Source organism: Marmota monax, unplaced genomic scaffold (genome assembly GCF_021218885.2).
Source record: "Marmota monax isolate L192 unplaced genomic scaffold, Marmota_monax_Labrador192_F-V1.1 WCK01_AAM20220418_F8-fsc00125, whole genome shotgun sequence".
Classification (NCBI taxonomy): domain Eukaryota; kingdom Metazoa; phylum Chordata; class Mammalia; order Rodentia; family Sciuridae; genus Marmota; species Marmota monax.
The window spans coordinates 9,227,634-9,251,274 of record NW_026695235.1 but is presented as its reverse complement, the minus strand read 5'-3'; the positions used below and the strand labels follow the sequence as shown (position 1 = coordinate 9,251,274).

The window sequence follows — 23,641 nt, the reverse complement described above, 5'->3', positions numbered from 1 at the left end:
GAGACTATTTCCACATAAAGTCATACTCCAGAATTCCAGAAGGGCATGAGTTTTAGGGGGGTGCAAATGTGAGCTTGACCTTAGAAACAAGGGAGGGCCTTTCTCCCTCTTTTTGAGGAAATGAAGTAAAAATCAGGTAAAAATATAGATTTATTTTGGTTATTTTTTTCAAAATTTCCTTGTCTCTTTTGAAACATTTTGTTATTTCCCCCATTTTAAAAATAACTTTTAAAATTTTATGACTAGCCAAGTGCATTGGCACATGCCTCAAATCCTAGTGACTCAGGAGGCTAAGGTAGGAGGATGGCAAGTTCAAAGATAATTAATGAGGCCATAAACAACTTAGTAAGAACCTGTCTCAAAATTTAGAAAATAAAATAAAAAGGTCTGGGGATGCAGCTCAGTGGTTAAGTACGGTTGGATTCAATCCAGTACCAAAAAGAAAAAAAATTATGCATATTTGTTTTTGATTCTGAATCTAATAATCCTTTCATCTGAAGTCCTTACTGGGCTGACTCTCATCATGGCAGGTATTTTCTGATGCACTTTATAGTTTGGGTTTGTGAGCTCACGTTCATCAGAGCTTTATCCGGGAGAATCCCAGTGGGCCTGGAGGGAGGGCACATCCTTCAGAGTGTCTGTGTTCGCCTTGCTCAGTCCCTCAGACATACTGCCAAACCCGGCTCTCCTCCGTGTTAATTCTTTGGCATGAATTTTGCTCCAAAGCTATGAATATAGAGTCAGGTCACTTACAAACCCTCAAGGAATTCGTTTTTGTTTTTGTTTTTTTTAACATCTGTAACACAAACCCAGGCACTTTTCACCTCACTTTGCCATTTGATTTTCATTTTTATTTTAATTTTTGTTTATGAACTGATTTGGAAGCCTACCTTTTGAATTCCTCCTCTCAGATAAGCAAAGCACCAGCGACACGCGGCCTTTAGTTTTTTTCCAGCATCCCTCCTTTGGTTTGTGCCTCGGCCTTCCCTCATCCTTTCCTGTATGCTGAGAGTAAGTTTAGGGAGGAATTGTCTTAGTACGCTGTCCTGGATTCATAGGTAGTTTATGACACAAGGGTGGAATCTCATGTCATCCATTGCCAAGAATGGAAGTCTATGGATGAATTTTGGATAGAGGAAAGGAAACTTGAGAAGTTTCACAAATAAAGGTTTCTATCTCCTTAATTGGGGATGAGATTCTGTGCTACACGTGGTGGGAGGAAGGGCAGACTCGAGGTCCTCAGGTGCCTGGAAGAGATTCGCAAAGAGATTCACAACCACGAGATGAGGCTGGTGAAATGTGATCACAGGGTGGGTTGGCAGCCATCGGGGTCCACCTGACAACTAATAGGAAGGTTTCCTCTCCACAGTGGCCAGTGAGGAAAGGCAGATGATCACAGAAAGAGGAGCACGTGAAGTCTCTTTCCCAGACTGATCAGCAGGGAGATCATTTTCCTGAGTGTCCTTGGAACGTCGGCCACGTCCCCGGCCACGTCCCTGGCCACATCCCCAACCACGTCTGCTTTCAGCAGGCGTGGAAGAGAGCAGCACCCCATGGAGGTGAAACCACACCCAGCCTCCGCAGGGGGCCGTGAGGTCGGGCCTCACTGCCCGGGCCCTCCCCGGCCTGTGGTTCAGGACTGCTGCTCAACGGTTTCTTGACTACATTTTATTTCAAAGGAAACCTCTTCAGCCCTGATTAGCTGAGTGCCGTGGGGGGAAAGTCGAACACGGCTTTGCTGAACGCTGGTGTCCCTCTTGGTGTTTCAGTTCCCGCCATGATAACGTCCTACCCAAACACCACGCTGGCCACTCAGGGGCAGAAGAAGGAGATGAGCTGCACGGCCCACGGCGAGAAGCCCATCATCGTGCGCTGGGAGAAGGAGGACAGGATCATCAACCCCGAGATGGCCCGCTACCTTGTGTCCACCAAGGAGGTGGGCGAGGAGGTGATTTCCACTCTGCAGGTAAAAGCACGATGTTGGAGCCTGTGCCTGTCCTTTCCCACCCGTGACGGAGGGCAGATAACCCGTGGGAATTGATTTGTGAGGCTCCGTTTCCCTCCCCATTCATTCAGCAGAGATTCCCGAGCAGCCTTCAAAAGTACTGCCCTGTCGTGAGCACCATCAAGAGTAATGTTATTATGAACACGGGAATCCAGCTGGGATTTTAAAAAAGTGAAAAGCAAGGTTTTTAAATGGCTATTAATTTGGGTAGAAAGACAGAGGCTATGCTGGGTGCATGTTTTAACTTCCTATTCAAAGAAAAGTTGGATGGGCTTTGGGACAAAAAATGTTAGGATAAAAAATATTTTGCTTCTTTGAAAAGATCCAATGGAAATGCTCATATCAATATGAATAACCAACCCTAGAAATAAGGGTTATATTCCTTTATACTTTTTAGCACTATTGGCAGTAAACTGAGCATTTTTTAATTAGGGGATTGCGGGTAATGGTGCTATAGCACACATGGGAAAAATAATAAAGTTCTGGGTTTGAAACACTGATGTGGGTTCTCTCACAAGGGTGCAGTCCTAAAGTCCACCTGGAGCAGAAGTCAGGCACTGTGCAGGGACCCCAAGGATACCAAAATTGGCAATTGCCCAGGTCCCTTAAATAAAGTGGCATGGTATTTTCACATAACCTATGCACATCCCCTATATGCTTTAAATCACTTCTAGATTATCTTATAACACCTATTACAATGTAAATGCTGATGGGAAGTAATGTAAAGGAAAATGTAGGTATATGTCCTGTACAGATGCATTTTTTTTCTGAATATTTCCAATCCATGATTGAATCTGTGGACACAGAAACCCACAGATACAGAGGGCCAACTGTATTTTTAGATGTTTCTTTAGACCTGGCCGTTTTGAATGTTCTAAAGTCATACCATGAAGAAAAGAAAGAGATATGTATGTGGAATACATATCAACCTGGCCATAACATTCCACATAAATTACACGTTCAATTTAATGAGCCAGCCGTTGACATGGATGATGTGCATCAAATCTACCCAGTGCACATTAGCAATTGCACTGAAATAATTTGCCCTTAGAGGGTCTGCGCATCTGTGTGTGTGTGTGTGTGTGTGCGCACATGCACACACAAGCTTGTCTGTGTTTGTGTGTGCATGTGTGTGGGGATGGCAGGGGGTGAGGGAGTGGACACCTTCCAGCCCAAAGCCATTTCTCTTTCTCTGGCTCTGCACTACTAAATCAGATTATTTCTTTCTGCTTTGCTCACAGATTTTGCCAACTGTGAGAGAAGATTCTGGCTTCTTCTCCTGCCACGCGATCAATTCTTATGGGGAGGACCGTGGAATAATTCAGCTCACAGTGCAAGGTAGGAAGGAGAAAACAGCCACTTCAGGACAGGAAGTGTGTGCCGGCCTCAGGCATCCGTGTGGCCCCCGCCTGCTAGCTGACACTTCTCAACTCTCAGAGCATCGGGAATACACATGTAGAGGCCCTGAAGCAGCATTTTTGCAGAGCCTGTGGTTATGTCAGGGTGCAGCCCCTTTGCAGAAGCTAAGGCAGAGGACGAGTCAATCACAGCAGTCCAGGTACTGGACTCTCAGGACGGAAGGGAAGTTTAACATCCGGGTTTTGAGTTAGAGATCCAAACTAGAATCATGGTCATGAAAACCAGAGACTTGGAAAAGCAGAGCTGCTCCTCCCTAAATGTGATTAGGAAACAGCAAATGCTGCTGAATAAGAAGCGTCCATCATTGTCTAAAGCTGACTCCGCTTTCCTATGAGCAATTATGCCTGTGTCTGGTTTGCACTAACTCCTGGTCTTTCTGTTGATGACACAGAGCCCCCAGACCCTCCCGAAATTGAGATCAAAGATGTCAAAGCACGCACAATTACGCTCAGGTGGACCATGGGGTTTGATGGAAACAGCCCCATCACGGGCTACGATATCGAATGCAAAAATAAATCAGGTAAGTCCCTTACTTCCTCCAGCTGTATTCCTGCTTCAAGAAACCTTTTGATCTCTCTCCTTTTTTATTCATTTTACCCTTAAGAACATACCTCTTCCACTCTCAGAAGCTCAGAGGGTGCTTTCCTCAGTGGGTCACTTCCCTTGTGTGTCCCGGTTTCCTCCGGTGTCAGGCCCAGGACTGCCCTGTTCTTAGTGGGCCAGCAGGACCTCAGTCTGGCTCCCCACTGCCTCTCAGGCATTCCTGTCCCTCGGGGGCCAAGGGCAGCCAGGCCCCTGTTGTGACCCATCCCACCTCACCTCCCACTCCCCAGCTGGTGAGTACCCCAGAGCATGAGCCTGTGTCCCAGCTCCCAGTGCTGAGCCAGCTGGGCGGGGTGTCTGCAGGTGAGCCACCCAGTGGGGTGTGTGCAGAGAGAGCAAAGCCGCTCCTGCCAACACGGGGCGTTTGCTCTGCAGCAGCCTCCTGGCAATGCTGTGGGGACAGGCCGGGACACTCACTGCTGCCCCCCAGATCATTGGCCCAGAGCTTACACATGAAACTGACCCAGCTGCCAGCACCGTCACAGATGGGCCCCTGATGGTCTTCCAGGGACAGCACCAAAGGCCACTGTGAACATTATGGTCCATGCAGCCAAGGCTGCATCACCACCCCTCGGGCCCCTAGCTAGAATTTCTACTGTGTCTCACAAAAGGATATGAGGAAGGAGAGCCCCAACCACAGGGAAGGGTTAACAGGATTCTGAGAGCCCACCAAAGCAGCCTGCCTTCTCGCTTTCTGGGCACCGCACGCACGTTGCTTCAGATTACCCTGTCATGACCAATCTGGTCTCCTCTGCTACGAGCTGTAGGAACAAATCAAGCTCAAGGATTGTGGAAAAGGCAGGTGCAGGGGGAGGAATTTTGCTGGAAGAGCATGCCAGGGACAGAGCCAGGGACGTGGGGTCGGTGGGATGCCAGAGCCGTGAGGGACGGCTGGTGAGGACTTTGAGAGAGCAGACTTTGGAGAGGAAGAGGGGGTATCAAATCAGGGTGTAAGAAATAGTGTCTGGGAATGCCGGCAAGAACAGGGGGTGGCTCAGCTTTCTGGCCCCAGGTTGCAGAGGACAGTACGGTATACCCAAAGCCCCAGGCAGACCCTGGGGGACTCCCAGCAGCACTGTCCCTGGGGAAAATGGCAGAATGGTACCCCAGGCTCAGGAGGCACAGAGACCTGGTTGAGCCCTCCAAGACAGTGCTGACCCAAACAGAGGGCCTTTCAGGGCCAGGACGGTTGGGCTTCTCCAGGGCCAGTGCAGACAGGATGACCTTGACTCTGTTCTAAAGAAATGGCCCGGGTGGAGCCACAGTGTGGGTGCTGAGATGCAGGCCTAGAGTTGAAGGAGCTTCAGCGGGAGGCAGACGGCGGGAGGGGTGCAGGAGAGAAGCAGAGGGACATTGTGGGCTGCCTAAGAGACCTCAGACGGCAGGGACGGCCCTGTCCCTCCCCTTGCTGAGTGTGGGGCTGCCAGCACTCTGGCTGGGGCTCACAGGCAGCCTCCCACTGAGGAGCAGATCAGGGCCTCTGCTGCCTCCAGGGAGGCTCCATCTTTGGATACTGGTGAACTCCGGTGCCTCAGCAGGGCGAATTGCCATCAAGCCCGTGAGAGCGCTGCTCTGGGCACTTCACCAACCCTTCTGTTATCCTTCTCTGCAAAACGGGAGACCGCCACAGCCACTGGGCAGCCACAGGCTGCCTCTGGCTGAAGCCCCACCCTGTGGGACCACAGAGTCCCAGCCTTCCTTCTCATGCTCACAGGGCTTCATCTCCCTTTTATTCCTGGCAGGTGCCACTAAATAGCACCATCTATGTCCCTCTGTGTACATTGATTAATGTGTCATGAGTGTGCGTCACCTCCACCAGACTGGACGCTCCTGGGGGCTCCCTGCTAGGCCTACTCCCCATAGCCCATTTGTTGGGTACCTGCCATGAGGGAGCACCAAGTGGATACTAGTGAACACTCTTTAAGAAGGGAATACATTTAAATCAATTTACTCATTGTCTGGAACGCGGTCAATGTATAATAATCTGGGGCTTTTCTTATGGCTCAAATATGCATGAAAATACTTGCACATTTCTATTCTGCCTCTCAAATCCAGTCTCTGTTCAGTGACTTGTCCACTGTGTAAGAAATCAGTGCCCAACTACCACCACTGCCAACTCTGCTCCTGCAAGTTTCCCAAAGTCAAGGACTCTGATCTTCATGCCTGGCACAATGTCTGGCATGCCAAAATCATGCAGGAGATATTTGTCACATTTAATTTGCCAGCAACTGAGCTCTGGGAATCACCTTAGCCAGCTGGAGCATCTTTAGACGTAGACCTGGACTGGGCTGCACACAACCTGGGGAGGCTCCTTGTCTAGAGAGCCGGGTGCAGTCAGGTCATGTTCTCCACACTCCATAGGAGACGGGCCTGTGATGTGGCTAAGATATTTATGCAGCCCTGGAGCGAGGCAGCCTGAGGGTTGTAGTAGGTGCCAGGAGAGTCATTGGGGAAAAAGCCCCTCATGGGCCCAGCCCATGGCCAAGGAATACCCTACAGCCCTCCAGAATCTGCTTTTTTTTTGGTTCTGAATGCCTGGGAGGAAGGGCTGTGCTGGTGGTCCCAGCAACTGCACTTAGGGCCATAGGAGCTGTGTTGTTGGCATCTTTATGGGTTAGTTGCTTTCTCAGTAAGTTTTTGGTATATACAAATTAGAACCAGAATCTAAGTACACAGAAGACAGATCCTTTAAGTTCCAGCTTAAAGGTCACTTCTTCCAGAAGTCCTCCCTGAACACCTACTTTACTTCTCTGCTCCTGGCATCCTGTACCCGCTAGAATCCCTGGTGGGCTCGTGACTCTTTACTTAAAATCTGCCCCCACTGAACAGTTGTCCCTTTATGACCCTCAAGAGCCCTCCGGTGGGAAGGTCATCTGGCAAGCCCTGCATTCTGTCCCTGCGGGGCTGTAGCACCTGCACACCTGCTAGACTCGGAGGAACCCTGAGCTGAGCGGCTGACTCTCCACGCAATGGTGCGATCATCGCCCCAAAATTCTTTCTTCTGCTTTTCATTGATTTGCCACAGAGGCAACGGCTGCCAATATTAAAGCACTTCACCTTCTCAGCAGAGTGTCATCAGCTGAGGTGGGACAGTCCCGGGAACGGGTGCTCACTGCCCTGAGAGCACAGTGCCACCGTGGCCAGCTGCGGCTCTTGCAAGTTCTCAGCTGTGCTGCACCAACGCTGGCCTTCCTGAATCCAGGGCCTTTTCCCACCCTGAGCCCGTTGGCCAAGTGACACCCTCCTGGGACTTGAGGACAGCTGAGTCTCTTTGGTTTTGTATTTGCCAGTAAATGCTAAATATCCCAAGAAGTCTCTTCCCCTGTGTCTCCTGTGACCATCTCCTGACCATCCTCTCTGGCAGGCCAGCGCCAATCCCCCATCTGTCACCTGAGGGCACAGCCCCGTGGAGCTGGTGCCTCCCTCATTCAGAACATCTGCTGGCTTCCTCTTACCTGCAATCCCATGCCTCTTTGTCACATTGCTTGGTTCCCAGGGACTGCCACTCCTCTTCCACACGGACAGTGCAGTCCGTGGCCTTTAATGGTCCCTGTGGGCCTCTGGTCCTGTGGCCCCCAGCTCATCAGCTTGCCGTTTTCTGTGGGCACACCCTTCCCTTCCTCCTTTGAGACGCAGACTGGCCTATCCCACATCTGTGCTCTGGCACCTCACTCCCCTCCCCGGCACCTCCCAGGTCTCTGAGGGCTTCAGCACCGTGGTCAGCTCCAGCCTCCTGGAGGGTAGCCACCCAGGCCAGGAACAGAGCTTCCGCTCTGGGGTGGGTGCTCTGCCAACCCTCCCCTCTCAGCTGCCTGCCCCCATTCCTTCCTGCGGACTGTCACCCCGAAAGGAGGAGAGGACAGTGAAGTGGCTTTCCCTGTGCCTCCCTCCTATTAACCAACAGAATGGGCTTGGTTTTCCTTCAAGCTAACTCAAACCTTTGGTATACTTCTTTGTCTCCAGAAGGTTCCATCACCCCACTCATTCTGGCCTCAGGCTTCTAACAGCATCTCTTTAGACCAGTCCGGTCTCTGACTTTGGTCCTTGATGACCTGCCATCCTTGGACTCCAAGCTGAGCTCAGCCACAGTGGCTCCCGTGTGTGCTCCACATCCTCCCTCATGGGCGGCATCTAGAATTTCAGGGCTAGCAGTGGACTCTGAACCTCCCCTCCTCTCCTACTGCCAGCGTCTCTCTCCAGGGCCTGTGATGGCCCCTGGCACCTGCCCTTTCTCCATTGAATGCTCTTCTGACCTTCCCTTCCTGAACCAGGGCACAAGCCTGCCCCTGTGCCTCCCTCCCAGTCTCACTTTCTGCAAATCCTTGAGGGTGGCAGTGACTCCTTTCCATGTCATGAACTACCTGCCTGAACTGCCCCTCCTCCTCAGCCAACCAGGAGCTTTTCAGAGGTCTTCTAGGACTTTGAGTGGGTGTCTAGAAATATTGATACCCAGGCTCGTTATGTGTTTTTGGAGAACATGTGGAGGCTCGTGTGCTACAGGAAAGACACTTGAGCTTGGGGTGACACAAAGGCTGAGGTCCAACCCCAGCCCCTTCTCACAGGTATGTAAGAGAGCTTGAGTTCCTTGACCTTCCACACCACAAGTAAACCTCCCTACTTTGGCAGGATGTGGCTAAAGTTAGATCAAACCATCTGTCCAACTGTCTGTCCATCAGAATGAGCTGGACAGTGAGGTTTCTTCAGGCACAGGCTTCTGGGCACCTTGCCCCAGAGATTAGGATTCAGTAGGTTTAACATACAGTTGCCAAAAAAAAACAACCTGAGGTTTTCAGTGTGCCCACAGACTTGGGGCCACCAAAGTCTCAGGATGGCTGCCCAGCAGGGTGCTGAGGGGGGAGGCCACATTGAAACAGGACAGAGCCAGGAAGGATGCAGCGTAGACAAAGCAAACTCCTCATGACTCGGTCACAGACGTGGAGGTGTGCGGGAGACCCCAGAGAGCCTGGGGGTGCACCCCAGATGGGGTCATGCTCGGGAAGGTGAAGGGCGAGGAGCAGGACTGCGGGGCATCCCCAGGCCCCCTGGCCCAGTGGAGGGGGGCCTGGAGTGTTAGAGGCCGAGACCACCGGATGCAGCGTAGAGGAGGGTTTCCAAGCCACCCGGGGAGAGGGCTGGATGGGGTCACTCAGCAGGTGTGGGCTGGGCTAACAGCTCCCACAGGGTGGCTGCAGGGCTCCAGCGACTGGCCAGACATGGAGCCCTGCTCTTGTGCCCTAGTCCCCCGTGGCATGGTGGTGGAGGGGTATCCCTGTGCCTCTCCAACTCCCAGACTCTGTCCTTACTGCCCGGTCAGTTCTAGGAACGTTCACGCTGTGTGGGCACAGCCCTCAACCACCAGCATGTGCCCCCTCTGAGAGCTGGTCAGCAGGTCCCCGTCATCCTGAACACCGTGTCCTGAAGGCCGCGCTTTCTCTTTGTGGGAGGGGCTCATCTCTGTGTCTCCCATTTGGTTGAATGGCCTCTCCCTCGTTCATTCTCTATTGAGTCACATTCTTTTCTTCCATGGTTTGATTTTTTCCTTTTACCAGGGCTTCTCTTTCCATGTCATGTTCTTCCACCGCCGTCTTTTTGACCCAAAGGGTGCTCCTTCTTCTACCTGCAGGGTCCATTCTGTTATGCTCTGCGCCCTAAGAAGTGAGAGCCCTCAGAGGCAGTCTTGAAGCCGTGGACTTTTTTCTCCAAGTCTTCAAACCTGTTGTGATTTTATCTATCTTGGGAGAGAGCAACCTCCCAAACTTCCATGCTCGTCATTGGTGTGACGAATGAGTGGCAGGACCTCCGAGACAAAGGTCCCTGTCCCGCTTATGCACTTCCCTATTAAACATGCATTCATCGTGTATTCACCATGTGCCTAGCACTTTGGGCACTGGGAGCACAGCAGTGAATATGGCAAGCGTGGTCTCCACTCTCATGGACCTTAGAATCCTGCAGGAAACATGGCACCCCCAGTAGACCCTCTCAAGTGAGTTGAGCCTCACAGGAGAAGACCACGAGAAGGACAGGAATCTATACACTCCATCACTATCCATGGTCTCAAAGACTCTCTTGTTCTTCCACAACCAACACCAGCTCGTAACTACCCACCCAAACTATGACCCAAACTTGCTGTGTAAGAGCCATTTACAGACATTCCCCTCCTTAATGGAAGCCCTAAAATCACCATGTGCTGGCTGGCACAGAGCCAGTGCTCATGTGGGATTAAGTCGGTTTTACCACACTCTGGGGAAGGAGGATCTGATGGGACAATAGGTTTAGCTGGCTTTCAGGTACCTTTTAGAACCAGGGGTGTTTGGGGGGCAGGGGAAGAGGTAGCCCAACGTAAGTGCTCGTGAGTGGCCCTTCCCACCCCAAGGGTTCCAACTACACCTCCCTTCCTGGGTCTCCTGCATTTGCCTGTTCTACTTCCTCCAAGGCCCCTGAACTCAGCTCACCCGCAGTCCTCTGTCCCCCACTGTGTGAAGGATAGATGCACACTCTTCTGATGGACAGCTCTTCCAGAAAACTGGGAGCCGTGCATTAGATGTCACTTTGGGTGTAATTTTTTTCTTTCCTTCTTTCTTTTTCTTTTTTTTTTTTAAAAAAAAAAAAAAAGAATTCCTACTTGTGAACTTTCAAAGGCAGAGGAAAAAAACTCACATCTCTATCTCTTCTTTTTTGAAAAAAACAAAACCCAAAAGACTCCTGGGATTCTGCTCAGAGAACCAAAGATGTTTCCCCTCAGCTGAACTCGGCCACCATCATTGATATCCACCCTTCCTCCACCTACAGCATCCGCATGTACGCCAAGAACCGGATTGGCAAGAGCGAGCCCAGCAACGAGCTCACCATCACAGCGGACGAGGCAGGTATGTGGGACCACCAGGTCACTCACTCTCAGGAGCCCAGGGGCTCACTCTTGGGGGCTTATTGGTTAACACAGACTCGGACCTTGGCCTGTGCCAGGTGGAATTCTCTGATGCATTCTTCCCTTAGTTGATGCTCTATAAAAATGCAGACAGGGCTCCCCTCCAACTCTGAAGGTACCGCTCTTCAGATAGGACTAGTTCACGTTCCTTTTATCCAAGACTTAAAAGAAGACATGAGGCTATCAGGTGAGACTCAAAGAGTCCTGCCCTTTTACAATTGCCATGTCTAAAGGCATGGAATCCAAGTGCCTTTCTTGCCTAAACCCACTGAAGTCCAAGTGCGAGAGGAAAGAAAGACCTTTAACTGGGAAACAGTGAGAGTGTGTTCCTAGGGAGGAATAAATGTTATTGCTTTTTTCCATTATAAAGTATTGCATATTTAATGTTGAACATTTCAAAGACAGAGATGAGCACTTTGAAGAAGGAAAAACAGCTTCCACCATCTTACCACCTAGAGCTAATTTGGGGCTGTGTCCGTGGGCACTTCTGAATCCTATTTGCCACCTGGTCCATGACTCTGGAACATGTGCACACACACTCACCCACAACTGCACGTGCACATAGACCTGCAAGCCAACCCACAGCCCATAAGACTTGGTTTACTCTGGCTCCCGGAGGTGGAACTGACTGGTTCACAGAGGCCTAAGCAATGAAGCCATGATCAGTGGGTGCTCTGGACACACCTCGCAGGAGAGGAAGAAGCCACTGTCCTGGGGAAACAAGGCCTTCTGGTCCCTTGGAGGGAAATGAGTGTCTGGTCCCTAAACGCATGTCTACAGCTCCTGCCCCCGTCACAGCTAGTCAGCAGCTCCCTGCTGTGGTGCAGCTGGAAGCCGGGTCTCAGCCCTGATTCTCCATCACCAAGAATGAGACCATCATTCCTAGGTGACAGAGAGACTCCTGGAGGTTTGCCTCAACTTCCAACCTCCTTCCCCCACCTCCTTTCCTTTTACCCTCCTTAACAGTGTTCTGGATAGATTTGGAGCTTTTACACACACACGTATATACACTTATATATATGGAGTACTTTTCTACAACTCATAATGTTTCCCACCATCTATTTAATCCTGTATTGTAGACAGGTCAGTTGTTTTCAATTTTCTGTTAGTATAAACACCACTGTGATGAACATCCTGGTGGTATTTCTTTTGCCTTTTCCATGATTATTAGGTTACATTCAAACAAAGTAGGATGGATGGATAAAATCAAATGCAACACTCCACACTTTCGTCTGTGTAACCAATATTGCCTCAAGGAAATAAATTCAAATGTACAATTCTCCCCGAATTGCAGAGGTGTGCCCATTTCCTAATGCTGGAAGGTGGCCGTTCTTGAAAATTGCTTCTAAGCGTGGGCGGCGGAATGCCTTGATGTTGTGCCGGAGTGTCTGAGCGAGATCTGTGTCAGACACTTGGATGTCACGTCATTTCTCATCTGCAAAATAAATAGAGATGCTGTCTCCTCCTGCACACCCATATTTGATCGTTGGAGAAAATTTCTAAGCTTGGAAAGCCCTTGTGTTTCTCAGAAATAAGTGGGAAATGAGTTTTAATATGCTCCTGCAAAAATAGAACCTTATTTAAATATTCATCTAAACAATCCACCGATTTCCTGCAATTTTGTTATGCTGGCTATTTAGGGAGAACGAGCTCCCCCATCCTTCAGCCCAAGATGCAGCCTCGGACCCCAGGCTCAGCCTCCTCCTTCCCTCCCCTCCCCTGTTCTGGTCCCAGGCCGTCCCACACCCTTCTCAGGGTAACTACATTTCTCCAGTGGAGCCTTGTGCAGCTGCTCCCCTGATTGCCATTGTGAGCACCGGGAGTGCTGCTGTTGCCCAGCGACCTCCTCTGCAGCTGCCAGTTGCCATGGCAGCATCTCTCGCAGCCAGAAGACCAGGTGAACAGCCTCCGGCGCGGGTCTGCAGGGCAGCTGCCCAGCATCTCTGCAGACCCTGCAGAAATCACCTCTTTGGCTCCCGGGCTGGCCTCCTGGACTTGACCTGGATGCTGGCAGTGGCAGCCCCACGTGGCCTCCCTCTAATATCGAGAAGAGCTCGGGGAAAAGGCAGGGGTGGAAACAGACTCTAGCGAAGCCATGCTGCAAAACAGACCCTGTCTTGTCCTGGTGCAGGCTCTGCATGCCTCGAATCAAAATGCTATTTTCCACGTGACTCACAGAAGCCAGAGTGCAAGCGCCTGACCAAAGATCCTCATCAGAACTGGCTGCAGTTCCTCTGGCTGCAGGGGCTGTAGACACAGACTCCACCTCGTCAGCAACGCCCCAAAGGAACACCTTCTAGAGGACTGCAGTATTGTGTGACCAAAAGACCTGACAAGAACAATGTTAGAGGAAGAAGAGTGTACTTGGGGGTCACAGGTTCAGAGGTCTCCGTCCATGTACAGGGTTGACTCCGTTGTTCTGAGCATGAGGCGAGGCAGACCATGGTGGAAGAGTGTGCTGGAGGGGAGCAGCTCAGGGTATGGCAACCAGGCAGCAGAGAGAGAGCACAATATAACCCCAGCAACCTGCTTCCTCCAGGCACACCCCACCCGCCTGAAGTGCCCACCCAGTTATCAAGCTCTCAAAACCCAGTCTCTTCACCTCTAAACTCTCTGGCAGTGTCTCACCCCATAGCGAAACCAGAACATATTGTGAGAGAACTTTTCCACCCTCATGGCTCCACTTCCTCCAAAATAGACCCCTCCAGCAGTGAGAATCTTGGGTAGAAGCTTCTGGAAGGCATAGACATACTCACGGTTGCAGTGATGTCATGCCCAAGTCTCTGTCACCTGAGGTCACTTCCCCCGCCCACCTGCTGGGGAGATGCGTCTGGGAGGAGTTAATCTCTGTGTCCCCCCCGCACACCACCTGGGAGCTCTGCGACTCCCTGTGCTGCAGCCATGGCCTGTCCTTCCGTGCCGTCGAGCCTCTGGATTTGTGCATCTCCCTCTATCTGACTGGCTCTTGAACTCCGGGTCTCCATCCCTGTGCTTACCCTTGAGAAGCAGGTCGAATGGGCTGGACCCTCTGCAGGCCCCTCTCCCGTCTCCCTGCTGGAGAGTGCCTTCTCCCCAGCACTGAGGGGGGCTTCTCATTTTGAGGCATCCCTTCACTTTCCCTGGATCGCCACGTCTGGAGTTGTGCTGTGACCCTCTGCCCTGCTCAGCGTCAGGCCTGTTTGTCACTCATGCTCCTACCCTCTGTGCTTCCCTCATGGGGGATTGCTCGGTATGTGCAGGAGGAATGCCCCTGGGGAAGGACAGCAATGAGGGGCATGAGGGAGAATATATGGTGGATCGATTCCACCCTGAGGATTGGGAAATTGCTGTGATCTGGATGTTGGTGTCCCCTTCTATGTAGTTCCTAGTATAATAGTGTCAAGAGGTGGGGTCTTAATGAGCCAAGGGCCATGTGGGTGGGGCCCTCAGGAAGGGAATGAACACCTATAAAACAGGCCCAGTGAAGCGTGCCAGGAAAGGGCCATCAGTGCCTCCTCCACACATCCAGTCTGACAGCACCTTGACACTGGCTTCCCAGACTCCAAATTTCTATAACAAATAGATCTGGTTTCCATAAGCTATGCAGCTAAGGGTATTTTGTCTAGCAGCCTGAAAGGACTAAGACCAAGGATTCATGAAGGAAAAATAAAGAAAGGCCAAAGCGTTGGACTGGAAGGCCCAGAGAGGAAGAGGCAGGAGGAGTACGACCCACTCATCAGGGCTCCAGCTGCCCACCGCCAGCATCTGAGCCTCTAGCCTGCACCCAGCCTGCATCCCAGGTCAGACTCTGTGGCCCACAGCCTCCTAGACAGAGCAGAGAATCACTGGGTCTGCCACAGATCTGGCCCTCGGTTAAGGGTCCTCTGGACTGTGAGCCTTACACCAGACGGAGCCTCCAACAATCTGCTTCTGCGGTGACGCTCTTTGTTCCTGGGGAGTCTTGGCAGATCTTTTTACTTAAGTATGAACTTTTTAAACGTGCATATTTCAGACCCAAACCTCTTGCTCTTGAGCTCCTCGGCAGTGGCCAGCTGGGGCTGAGTGTCCAGTGGTCCCCTTGGGTGATCCCCAGTTGCAGTGCCTCCCACCCTCCTTTCATGCAGGAGTCAGCAGACCACAGCCTGTGGGTCAAATGTCACTTACAAACCAAAAGCTAAATCTAGTTTTTCATCTCACAAAGAAGAAAATGCTTGCAGGAGGGCGTGTGGCCCAGGTGGCCCACAGAAGCCTAGGCTGTCTGACCCTTTACAGAGCAAAGTTTGCAGTTAGTTCTTGCCACTGTAGCAACTGAGTTTTGGGTTTGTTCAGCAGCCCTCAGGAAGCTTTGTGGAAAAGGAATCACGGCCATTTACAAAATGTCCCTTCCTAATGATGGAAAGCAACATTGTCCTCATGCCAAGATCCTGGGTATATTTTTATGTGAAAGAGGACAAATGCATTATCATGCACTTAAGTACTCTCATACTCTCACCTCAGAGAGCAGCAAAGACCACACAATGTAGCACACTCTTCTTGACTCCTCTAACAGCCCTTAGCCCCCCAAAAAGGAGGCATCAGAGAGTAAATGGAGACACTGTCAGAGTTAATGAGCAGCACTTAATGGGCCAGAAGTGCATCCGACATCTCAAGTCTCCATGACACAGATCAGCATGTCACATCCACAGCTGACCCTCGCCAGAGACCAACTTCCCCATTAGCAGCCTTGCCCTGGAGGCCACACGTCACTTAGTGTCTGTGACCCAGTGCCGGTGGCTGATGCCTTCATCATGCATCTGTGCCTTCATCATGATGGATCTGTGCAGAGAACATGGAGGTTCAAGCCTGCTGTGGTTCCCTGAGATGCCACCTCATTCTCACAGACCATCAGGGGATGGAAAGGGGGGGACTTCAGAAAGCCCACAGCACAGAATCCTGGGGCGTCTGGTGGATCTGGCACCGAGACCATCATGATGATCAGAAAGCAGAGAGAGTCTCCGCTCGCCAGACTCAAAAGATCTACCCCAAAGCCACGCCCCCAAAGCCCAGCTCCTGCAGCCACACCTCATCTGCCTCCTGCAGCCACACCTCATCTGCCTCCTGTTACCGCCCAGCTAATCCAATCAGGGGTTGATTCACTGATTGGGTTAAGACGGTCACAACCCCATCATTCCTCCTCCTAACCTCCTTGCATTGTCTCATACGTGAGCTTTTGGGGGACACCTCAGATCTAAGCCATAGCATGGCTTATTGTGTTTGTGCTCTTTTCTTTTGGCCCCCTCTCAAGACAGGAATAGGTGCCTGCTTTCTTAGCCACTGTGTCGCAGGCACCTGGAACAGTGTGTATAATAGGTGCTAAATAGTTTAACTGAGTGACTTGTTTATCCATGAATACTGGTTTAACGAAGTCAGACTTTCCCTACTTGGGTGTCAGCTGCTTTGTTTTGTTTTAATTTTTACCAAGCACTGTCTTGGCCCTGTTTGCCCAAAACAGAACATGCCCCTCACCCACCCAACCTACGTCAAAGATGATCATCTGCTTGTGAAATTGTGCAGCGGCTCCTTTCTTTTAACCCACAGTCGTGGGCCAGTCTTTGCCTTGATTCGGGCCTGGCACGTAGTAGGCCCTCAATCAACACCCCAATAAGGAAACTGGAGGTAGATATTTGGATCTGATTCCCTCTGGGGCGGTTCAGCCCTGTTCAGAACCACCAGGTCCCAGGTCCCAGGTCTCCAGCGGCAGGCAGGGGGCTGGAGCATAGGGGAGGGGAGGTTTTGAGAGCAGAATGCAGTGCCCCTGCTTGCAGCTCAGTGTCCTTTGAGAGGGACAAGGGGCCTTGGGGGCCACAGGAGGCTGACAGGGCTGCAAGCAGCAGGGAGCCGCCACATCTAGAGGAACAGACGCAGACCAGACAGCCCATGAACCACCAGGAGAGAGGAAAATGGGAGCAGGGACACGTGGGCTTGACAAGTGGGGCTTCTGTCCTCCCTGCAGTGTCAAATAGAATCAGCCAAAGTTGCCTTGCTTCACACCTTGCAAAATATTAGAAATTGTGATCAGTCTTTGCTCATGATGGCTTTATAGATTGGCCAGATTTGACTTCCATAGAAATGCAGAGATTACTTATTTTGGAAAATCACGTTAGTTGTGAGACTTCATCTCTGGACCTCCAGGATATCGCTGGTCTTCTGGCTAAAACACAAAAACAAACCCCTCCTCCTTTCTCTATGACTCCAGCTTCAGTTCACAAGCATGCAAACAAATTCTTAAATGCAGATGTCAACACAGTGTTAAAATTTAGTTCAGTAAGCAGAATGCCTTATACCTGACTCCCAACAGCTTTAGCATTTTTTAGAATTCAGTGTGCCTCGGGCTGTAATTTTACAGAAATCATCTGCAGTGGGCTGAGGTCCTATGAAGAGGACAGGTCAGGCTCTGTAAGGAAAGCACTCAAATTCTGAAAGAAGACTAATTTTTTTCTATAATTAAAAATGTTTTTCATGGTATTTTATAAACCTGTAGAAAATTTAGTCCTTTTTGTAAACAAACAAACAAACAAAAATGTTCCTGATTACATTGGGCACAGCTTGAAATAGATTTTTAAGTTTTTTGGATTATGTCTATCACTTTATATTTTAAGAGAGATCCAAATGTATTCACTTCAGAGAATTGGGAGATCGATAAATGAATTACTAAGAAGCCACAGCAATACTGGTGGGTGGGAGATGGAGGTGCTCTGATCATAATGGTGGTCAGATCTCTCCTGGCAATGGGGCTGCCCCCCCACTGCAGTGAGACACCAGACTGGGCTGGAGGGTGACTTGCCCCTAAGTGTGATCACATCATGGACTTAATGTTTTTCAAAGGCTGAGACTATTGTGCTACACCTTCCTGAGGCACCCATACCTGAGGTCACAGTGGGACACACCAGGATGAGACAGTGCTCCTAACATTGCCTCCAATTCCCAAGCCACTGGCTTCTTGTTAACTTCAGTTGAGGACAACAAAATTGAAATAACCAGCATCACTATCAACCTGTCAACCGTCAGAATGATTTTTCCTCAGGATTTTTATGGAGGAACCACATGCTTCTCGAAGACCATAGACTCATCAGTATGAAAAGAAATCCATCCCACAGGTTTACATCAGGCCTAATATTGGGATTCCCGCGTGGAGGGCTTGGCCTCGTGTGGCAAGTGGGTGCCAAGCTCTGACAATGGTCATCTCACTGGTCAGCCTCGCTCTGGGTTGCTGTTCTAAAAACTAACCTCAATGCTAGCAGAGCCTTTTCACTTGGGGGACCCATAAATCCTCGAGGCTGCAGGACCCTCGAGAATCCAGCCTCCCCTGTACCTGCAGGGGGAGGGACGCACGCTCAGGGCTTTAGCACCTGAAGCCTGTCTTGCCCCTCAGAACAAGGACTTGCTCCCAGCTGGACCTCGCTGTCAGGTAGCCTTGAGTGTCCTGGGAGATTGCACTGACCTGCAATCGAACGCGTGGCCCTCCAGTGCTGGTCCCAAGGCCAGGTGGGGATGAGCTGCCCTGGGGCTTCTGGGCATGAGCAGCAAACTCAGATGCAGGGAGAGAAAGCTCAAGGCAAAGGCTCAGACCTGCCCAGAGTCAGGGGTGCATTGGTTCTGCCCAGACTCCAGACATGGAGGGACTTGGGGTGCATGGGGGACTGTGGAGAGGAAGTCAAGTTTCCGTCCAGGAAGCAGAAAACGTGGGATGTGTTCTGAGGCCCCCTTTAAAAAGTTGAATTCCATAAGAACAGTGGTGGAGAAAACAGAGGACAGGGGACATTATTGCTTTAATTATGAATATATTTCAGCAAAAAAGCAAAGACTGAGACTACTGTGCAACACCTTCCTGAGGAGATGCACATCCCTGAGGTCCCAACCGGACAGACCCAGAATGAGACAGTGTCCCTGACATTGCCTCCAATTCCAACACTCTGCATCTTGTGATTTCAGGGAATGGCATTAGCAAGACTGGGAAGAGGGGTGCAGCCCACGAGTCAAACTCCCTCCTTCTCTCTCCCGCTGCAGTTCTTGTCCTAATAGACACTGTGCGGTCCTGTCTCCCTTCAAAGGCATGTGTCCGAGCTGCAGTGACGCACCTTTCCTAGAGCCCTGGCTCCCTCCCCAGGCACGCTTGTGATCCTTCTCTCCCTGTCCCCAGCCCTGACCTGTGGAATCATTGCCCTGCTCTTTTCCTGCTGGACGAGGCGGGAGCCAGGCCCATTGTTCTCACAGAGTGGCCATCTGAGCCTCCATTTCTGCCTTCCAGGGTCAATGCCTCTGCCCCCCCCTGTGGCCAGAGTCATTTTACTCTGCACCGTGTCTGAGTCTCATAAGGCCTGTGGCCAGCCAAGCCACCTCCTTTCCAAATCCCCCTCCCCACAGGTCTTGGTTCCAAGACCCAGTGCACACCCTTTCCTTTGGCCACAGGAATTCTCCGAACTTTTGCTGTGGTCCCCAAGCCCAAGTCTTTCCTTCCCGCCCCATTCTCGTGTCCTGCTTTGCCCATTAATTACAGTGCGTCCTCAGAACCGCCAGGCTTTGCATCCGCAGCTCTACCCGTCTTCAGACTGAAGACACTACAAAGAACGACCTCTGAACTGAGCATGCAGAGGTTTATTTTCTCATTGTTCTCTAAACAACACAGAGGAACAACTACTCACCCAGCATCCACCTGGCTAGGTGTTCTAAGGCATCCAGAGATGGCAGTGTATACAGGAGGATGGGCACAGGTCACGTGCAAATATTCTGTAAATTTCCTGTAAAGGCTGGAGCGTCCTTGGACTGTGGTATCTGAGGGGACCTGGAACCCATCCCCCAGGGATACTCAGGGAGAAATGTGTTTTGTTGGTTCCTTCAACCAATTCTTCTAGCTAATGCCTCCCATCTGGTCGCTCCCCTTCCCCTTTCCTTTCCCTAATTAAAATGATAATAATATTATTATAATTCTATTTACCAAGTGCACTGTTCTCAAAACAGCCTCATTCAACCAATTTCAGATTGAAAACGTTTCAAAAATTACATCTGGACTGCATGTCAAATAAAGGAAACCGAGTCACAGAGAAGTTTTTCTGACCTACAAAATGTGACAGAGCTAATAATGATGGAGACAGAATTTTAACCCAGGAGGAAGATTCCAATGTCATGTACTTAGCGACTGGCTCATGGTGCTCTCAGAACTTTCTTTATGGAAAGGAAACCGTCTCCCCTGGATCCTGTCCTCCTTATCTATAAGTCTTTACGCTGTCCTTCATGACCCACTCTCTCTGCCCCGGCCACCTGTCTCCCACGCACCCCTGCCTTCTGCACACAGTTTCTCCACATTCACAGAAATGCCTGTTTAGGATTCAGCAGTGATCTCTAAACTGGCAATCCAGAAACACTTGTCAGTCCAAAGGCGTCCCCTTGGCCTCTCCTGAGGTCATTGCTTCATTGCTTCTACCCTGGGAAGGAGATGCATGTGTGCGCCTGACTACTGTGGTCAGACATGACTCTTGGTCGGCAGAACCATCTCCCAGGTCTCAGTGCTCCACATTGACCCTACAGCACGGTGCGTTTCTATGACGCGCTCGTGTACTCTAACTGGAATGAAGGTGACATTGACCCTCATGACTCTCTGCTTGCCGCAGCCCAGGGATATAGGTGGGTGGGGCTGTACCTCCGTTTTCCTCATCAAGGTTGCTCCTTCCATCTGTGGTCAGGGCTCCTGGCTCCCTAGAAGTCTTCACTGGAAAGTGTGGAGATCTGAAGCAAAGAGACCCAAGGCAGGATGGTCATTTGTTTCTTCCCCAAGTTTGTTGAGGAAGCCCAAGCGCTCATTGCTGAAGGGGGCTTCCCAGGGAAAGCGAAGGATCCCCGCCCGCACCAGAGAGTCAGTGTTTAACACACAGCTTCTCTTACGGCTGCCTATGAGAGCCCGTAACTTGCTCAGACCTGGAGTCACAGGCACACTGGGGAGGAGCACGATGCCAGGTCCCCGAGACTCATTCTTCCAAACAGCAAATCGACATAAGCAAGCATCGTGCACAGTGACTCTGCAAAATTGACTTGCCCACAGAGCCGAAAGCCTGCTTCCTCCCTGCCAGGCGTGGCGAGTCCCCTGGGCCGGGCGGGTCCCCTGGCCTGGTGTGTCCCCTGGCCTGGAGCGTCCCCTGGCCTGGCGTGTGGTGTGGCTCCCCCCCCCCAGCCCTGGCACCCGTTTCTAACCTCCTTGGTTTTTGGTCCTTACAGCTCCTGACGGTCCACCTCAGGAAGTTCACCTGGAGCCCATATCGTCTCAGAGCATCAGGGTCACCTGGAAGGTAAACCTGGAATCATGCCTGTTCCTGGCACTCTCTGCTCAGTGGCCTTGCACTCTCAGGTGTTGTGATACCATGACACTAACATTTTATGACACTTTTAATTTTCAAAATTAGATTATAGCCCTTTTCTTAAAACTCAGCACAGTTCATGTTGCTTAATGATCGGGATCAAGCCTGACAAAGGTGTCTGTAGGTGACTTCGTCCCTGTGCGAACATGATAGAGTGCACTTACCCAAACCAAGACCTCTGTGATGTCACCAGCGACATGACCTTAGGGGACCGCCATGGCAGCAGTGACCCATCACTGACGTGGCACCATGAGGAGGCCCAGCTTTCTGTGTGGGTCCACAGTGGCCTTCTTTTCCTGCAAATTCTGCATCTATCTGCAGAGAATGGAGTTGCTGGGTTTCATTCTTTGAGTTTGATCAAGGTCCTTGAATTTCTCCGTACAAATAGTGAAACTGGCAGAAAGTGCTGAGTGACTGCACTCTAATTTCATCCCAGCAGAAACTGTTTCTAATTGCTGTTCCTAAGGGGCAAAGAATAGTGTGATAGATAGTCAGTCCACTGAGCTGGCAGAGAGGAGGGGCCCTGGCTGTGCCCCTCGCTGGCCACGTCCATAAGAAGGCCCTTCCATTTCCCCAGAATTGAAATGAACTGCGGAGCAGCTGTGTCCCCAGGCAGCGGCACCCTGAGTGTGGCCAGGTGCTGATGGCGCTGGTTGGCACAGTGTGTGCTGTCTGTCGCTGGGAGAGAAAGCAAGCTGGACCGCAGTGGGCCAGGCTTTCAGAGCTGACCTTCTCCGTGAGGAAGCAGCATTGACTTGGCGCCCAAGCTCTGGGGAACCCTGCCCGTGGATATTCACATCACAGCACTTGCCTGGGGGTGAAATACCTTGGGAACAAGCCAGGCCCTGAAGGTGCTCTTGGCAGTCCTCTCTCGGGCCAAATTCCACTTTATATAGAGAGTATTATCAGGCCAAAACTTCCATGAAGCTGCACTTGCCACTGCTGTTCTGGATTTCTTGTGTGTGTGTGTGTGTGTGTGTGTGTGTACGCGCACGCGTGCGATTCTTTCCCTTCCCTCTTTCCTCGCCCCTTTCCTCTGTTCATACCCAATCGCACCTCTACTCACCTCTGCCAACCTATTGCAATATACCTGGGTGTTTTCCTTCCGGTCTTGGCTCTTTCATAAGATGACCTGCATCGGTGACAGAAATGGCTTTGCCTTGTTGGGTGGATCCCACCCGTGGCATTCACACACACTGAGGCAGCGGGGCTCCCAGGGCCAGCTTTTCTCACCCCCAGCCAAAGAGCTGTGCTTACAGCAGGTGGCATAACGTGGCCAGTCAGTGAGGCCAGGTGCTGCCGACGTCCTGTGCAGGTGGTGGGAAGGGGGTTCCTCTTGGTGGAATGGGCTGGCTGTGGAATAAAAGCTAAGAAAGGTTGAGTGGTAAAAAAAAAAAAAACCACAGAACACAGGAAATATTTTTAGAAAGCGGAGGCCGGATGGGACAGGCGATCTTAGGGATGGAGCTTCCACACTCAAAAGATCAAAATGGAACTCCCGCTTGCATTATTTATGTCGGGGACCTTCAGAGGTTTTCCACGGAATGTTCTTTGCCAAATAAGGTAGGAGGTGGGCTGTCCAGTTCCCAATGGGTTACACCCAACTCCGGAGCTGTGAGAGGGGTTCCTGGCAGAGTGGAGATAGAGGTCATGTGCCTTGGGCAGTCTAATGCACGCAGGGGAGCTGTGGATATTTCCCAAGGAGAAACCTAAATTTCCATGGCTCAATACCAAGCAAAGACCCTCAAGTAATTCACGGGTGGCAGCCGGGGAGTGAGGAGGGTGCCTTTGTCTGTGAGCGCAGCCACCCACTGTGAGCAGCACACACTGTGCAGTGAAAGGCACTCAGCAGCCTTACTCAGGTGCCTCAAGCTGCAAGTGAGGCGCTGAGTCACTTGAACTAGAGCCTGTGACGCTCCACCACCACCTGTGCATCCTCTTGCATTTTGCTGCTGAAAAGTCCAGATATGACTGTGGCCTTGAGAGCTTTTGGCTATCCTGATAGAAATGTCTCTCGAAGAGCATCTAGTTCTTAGAGCTAAAACCAGAAACTTCCAAGGCTGTAAAAGGCAGGTGGACACAGAAAGCAGCAGTGAAAGTCTCTAAGTTACCCCTGATTCTCTTCTCAGTGCCAAAGAGACGAGCATGCTGTGGGCTGGGGTCATGAGCCGATCGCACTGTGCTGTTGGAACAGCCCGGCTTTTCTCAGTGCAGGGGCCCGTGATGCACAGCCCTGGGCACAGGCAGACCTGCTGGCACTGGCCTGGCTGAATGGGGCTCAGCTGTCTGGTCGCGTTGGTCCTCCTCATAGAGCAGGACTGC

At 51.1% G+C, this 23,641-nt stretch overlaps 1 protein-coding gene across 2 annotated transcripts in view; it reads left to right on the top strand.

Moving 5' to 3' along the window:
* Dscam (DS cell adhesion molecule) overlaps positions 1-23,641 on the top strand; it is a 668,205-nt gene that overhangs the window by 537,149 nt on the left and 107,415 nt on the right. For both annotated transcript variants that reach the window (XM_058577314.1, XM_058577315.1), the window contains exons 12-16: positions 1,770-1,966; positions 3,247-3,343; positions 3,816-3,944; positions 10,726-10,893; positions 21,180-21,250. In XM_058577314.1, coding sequence (XP_058433297.1) covers positions 1,770-1,966; positions 3,247-3,343; positions 3,816-3,944; positions 10,726-10,893; positions 21,180-21,250 — 662 coding nt within the window. The remainder of the gene's footprint in view (positions 1-1,769; positions 1,967-3,246; positions 3,344-3,815; positions 3,945-10,725; positions 10,894-21,179; positions 21,251-23,641) is intronic.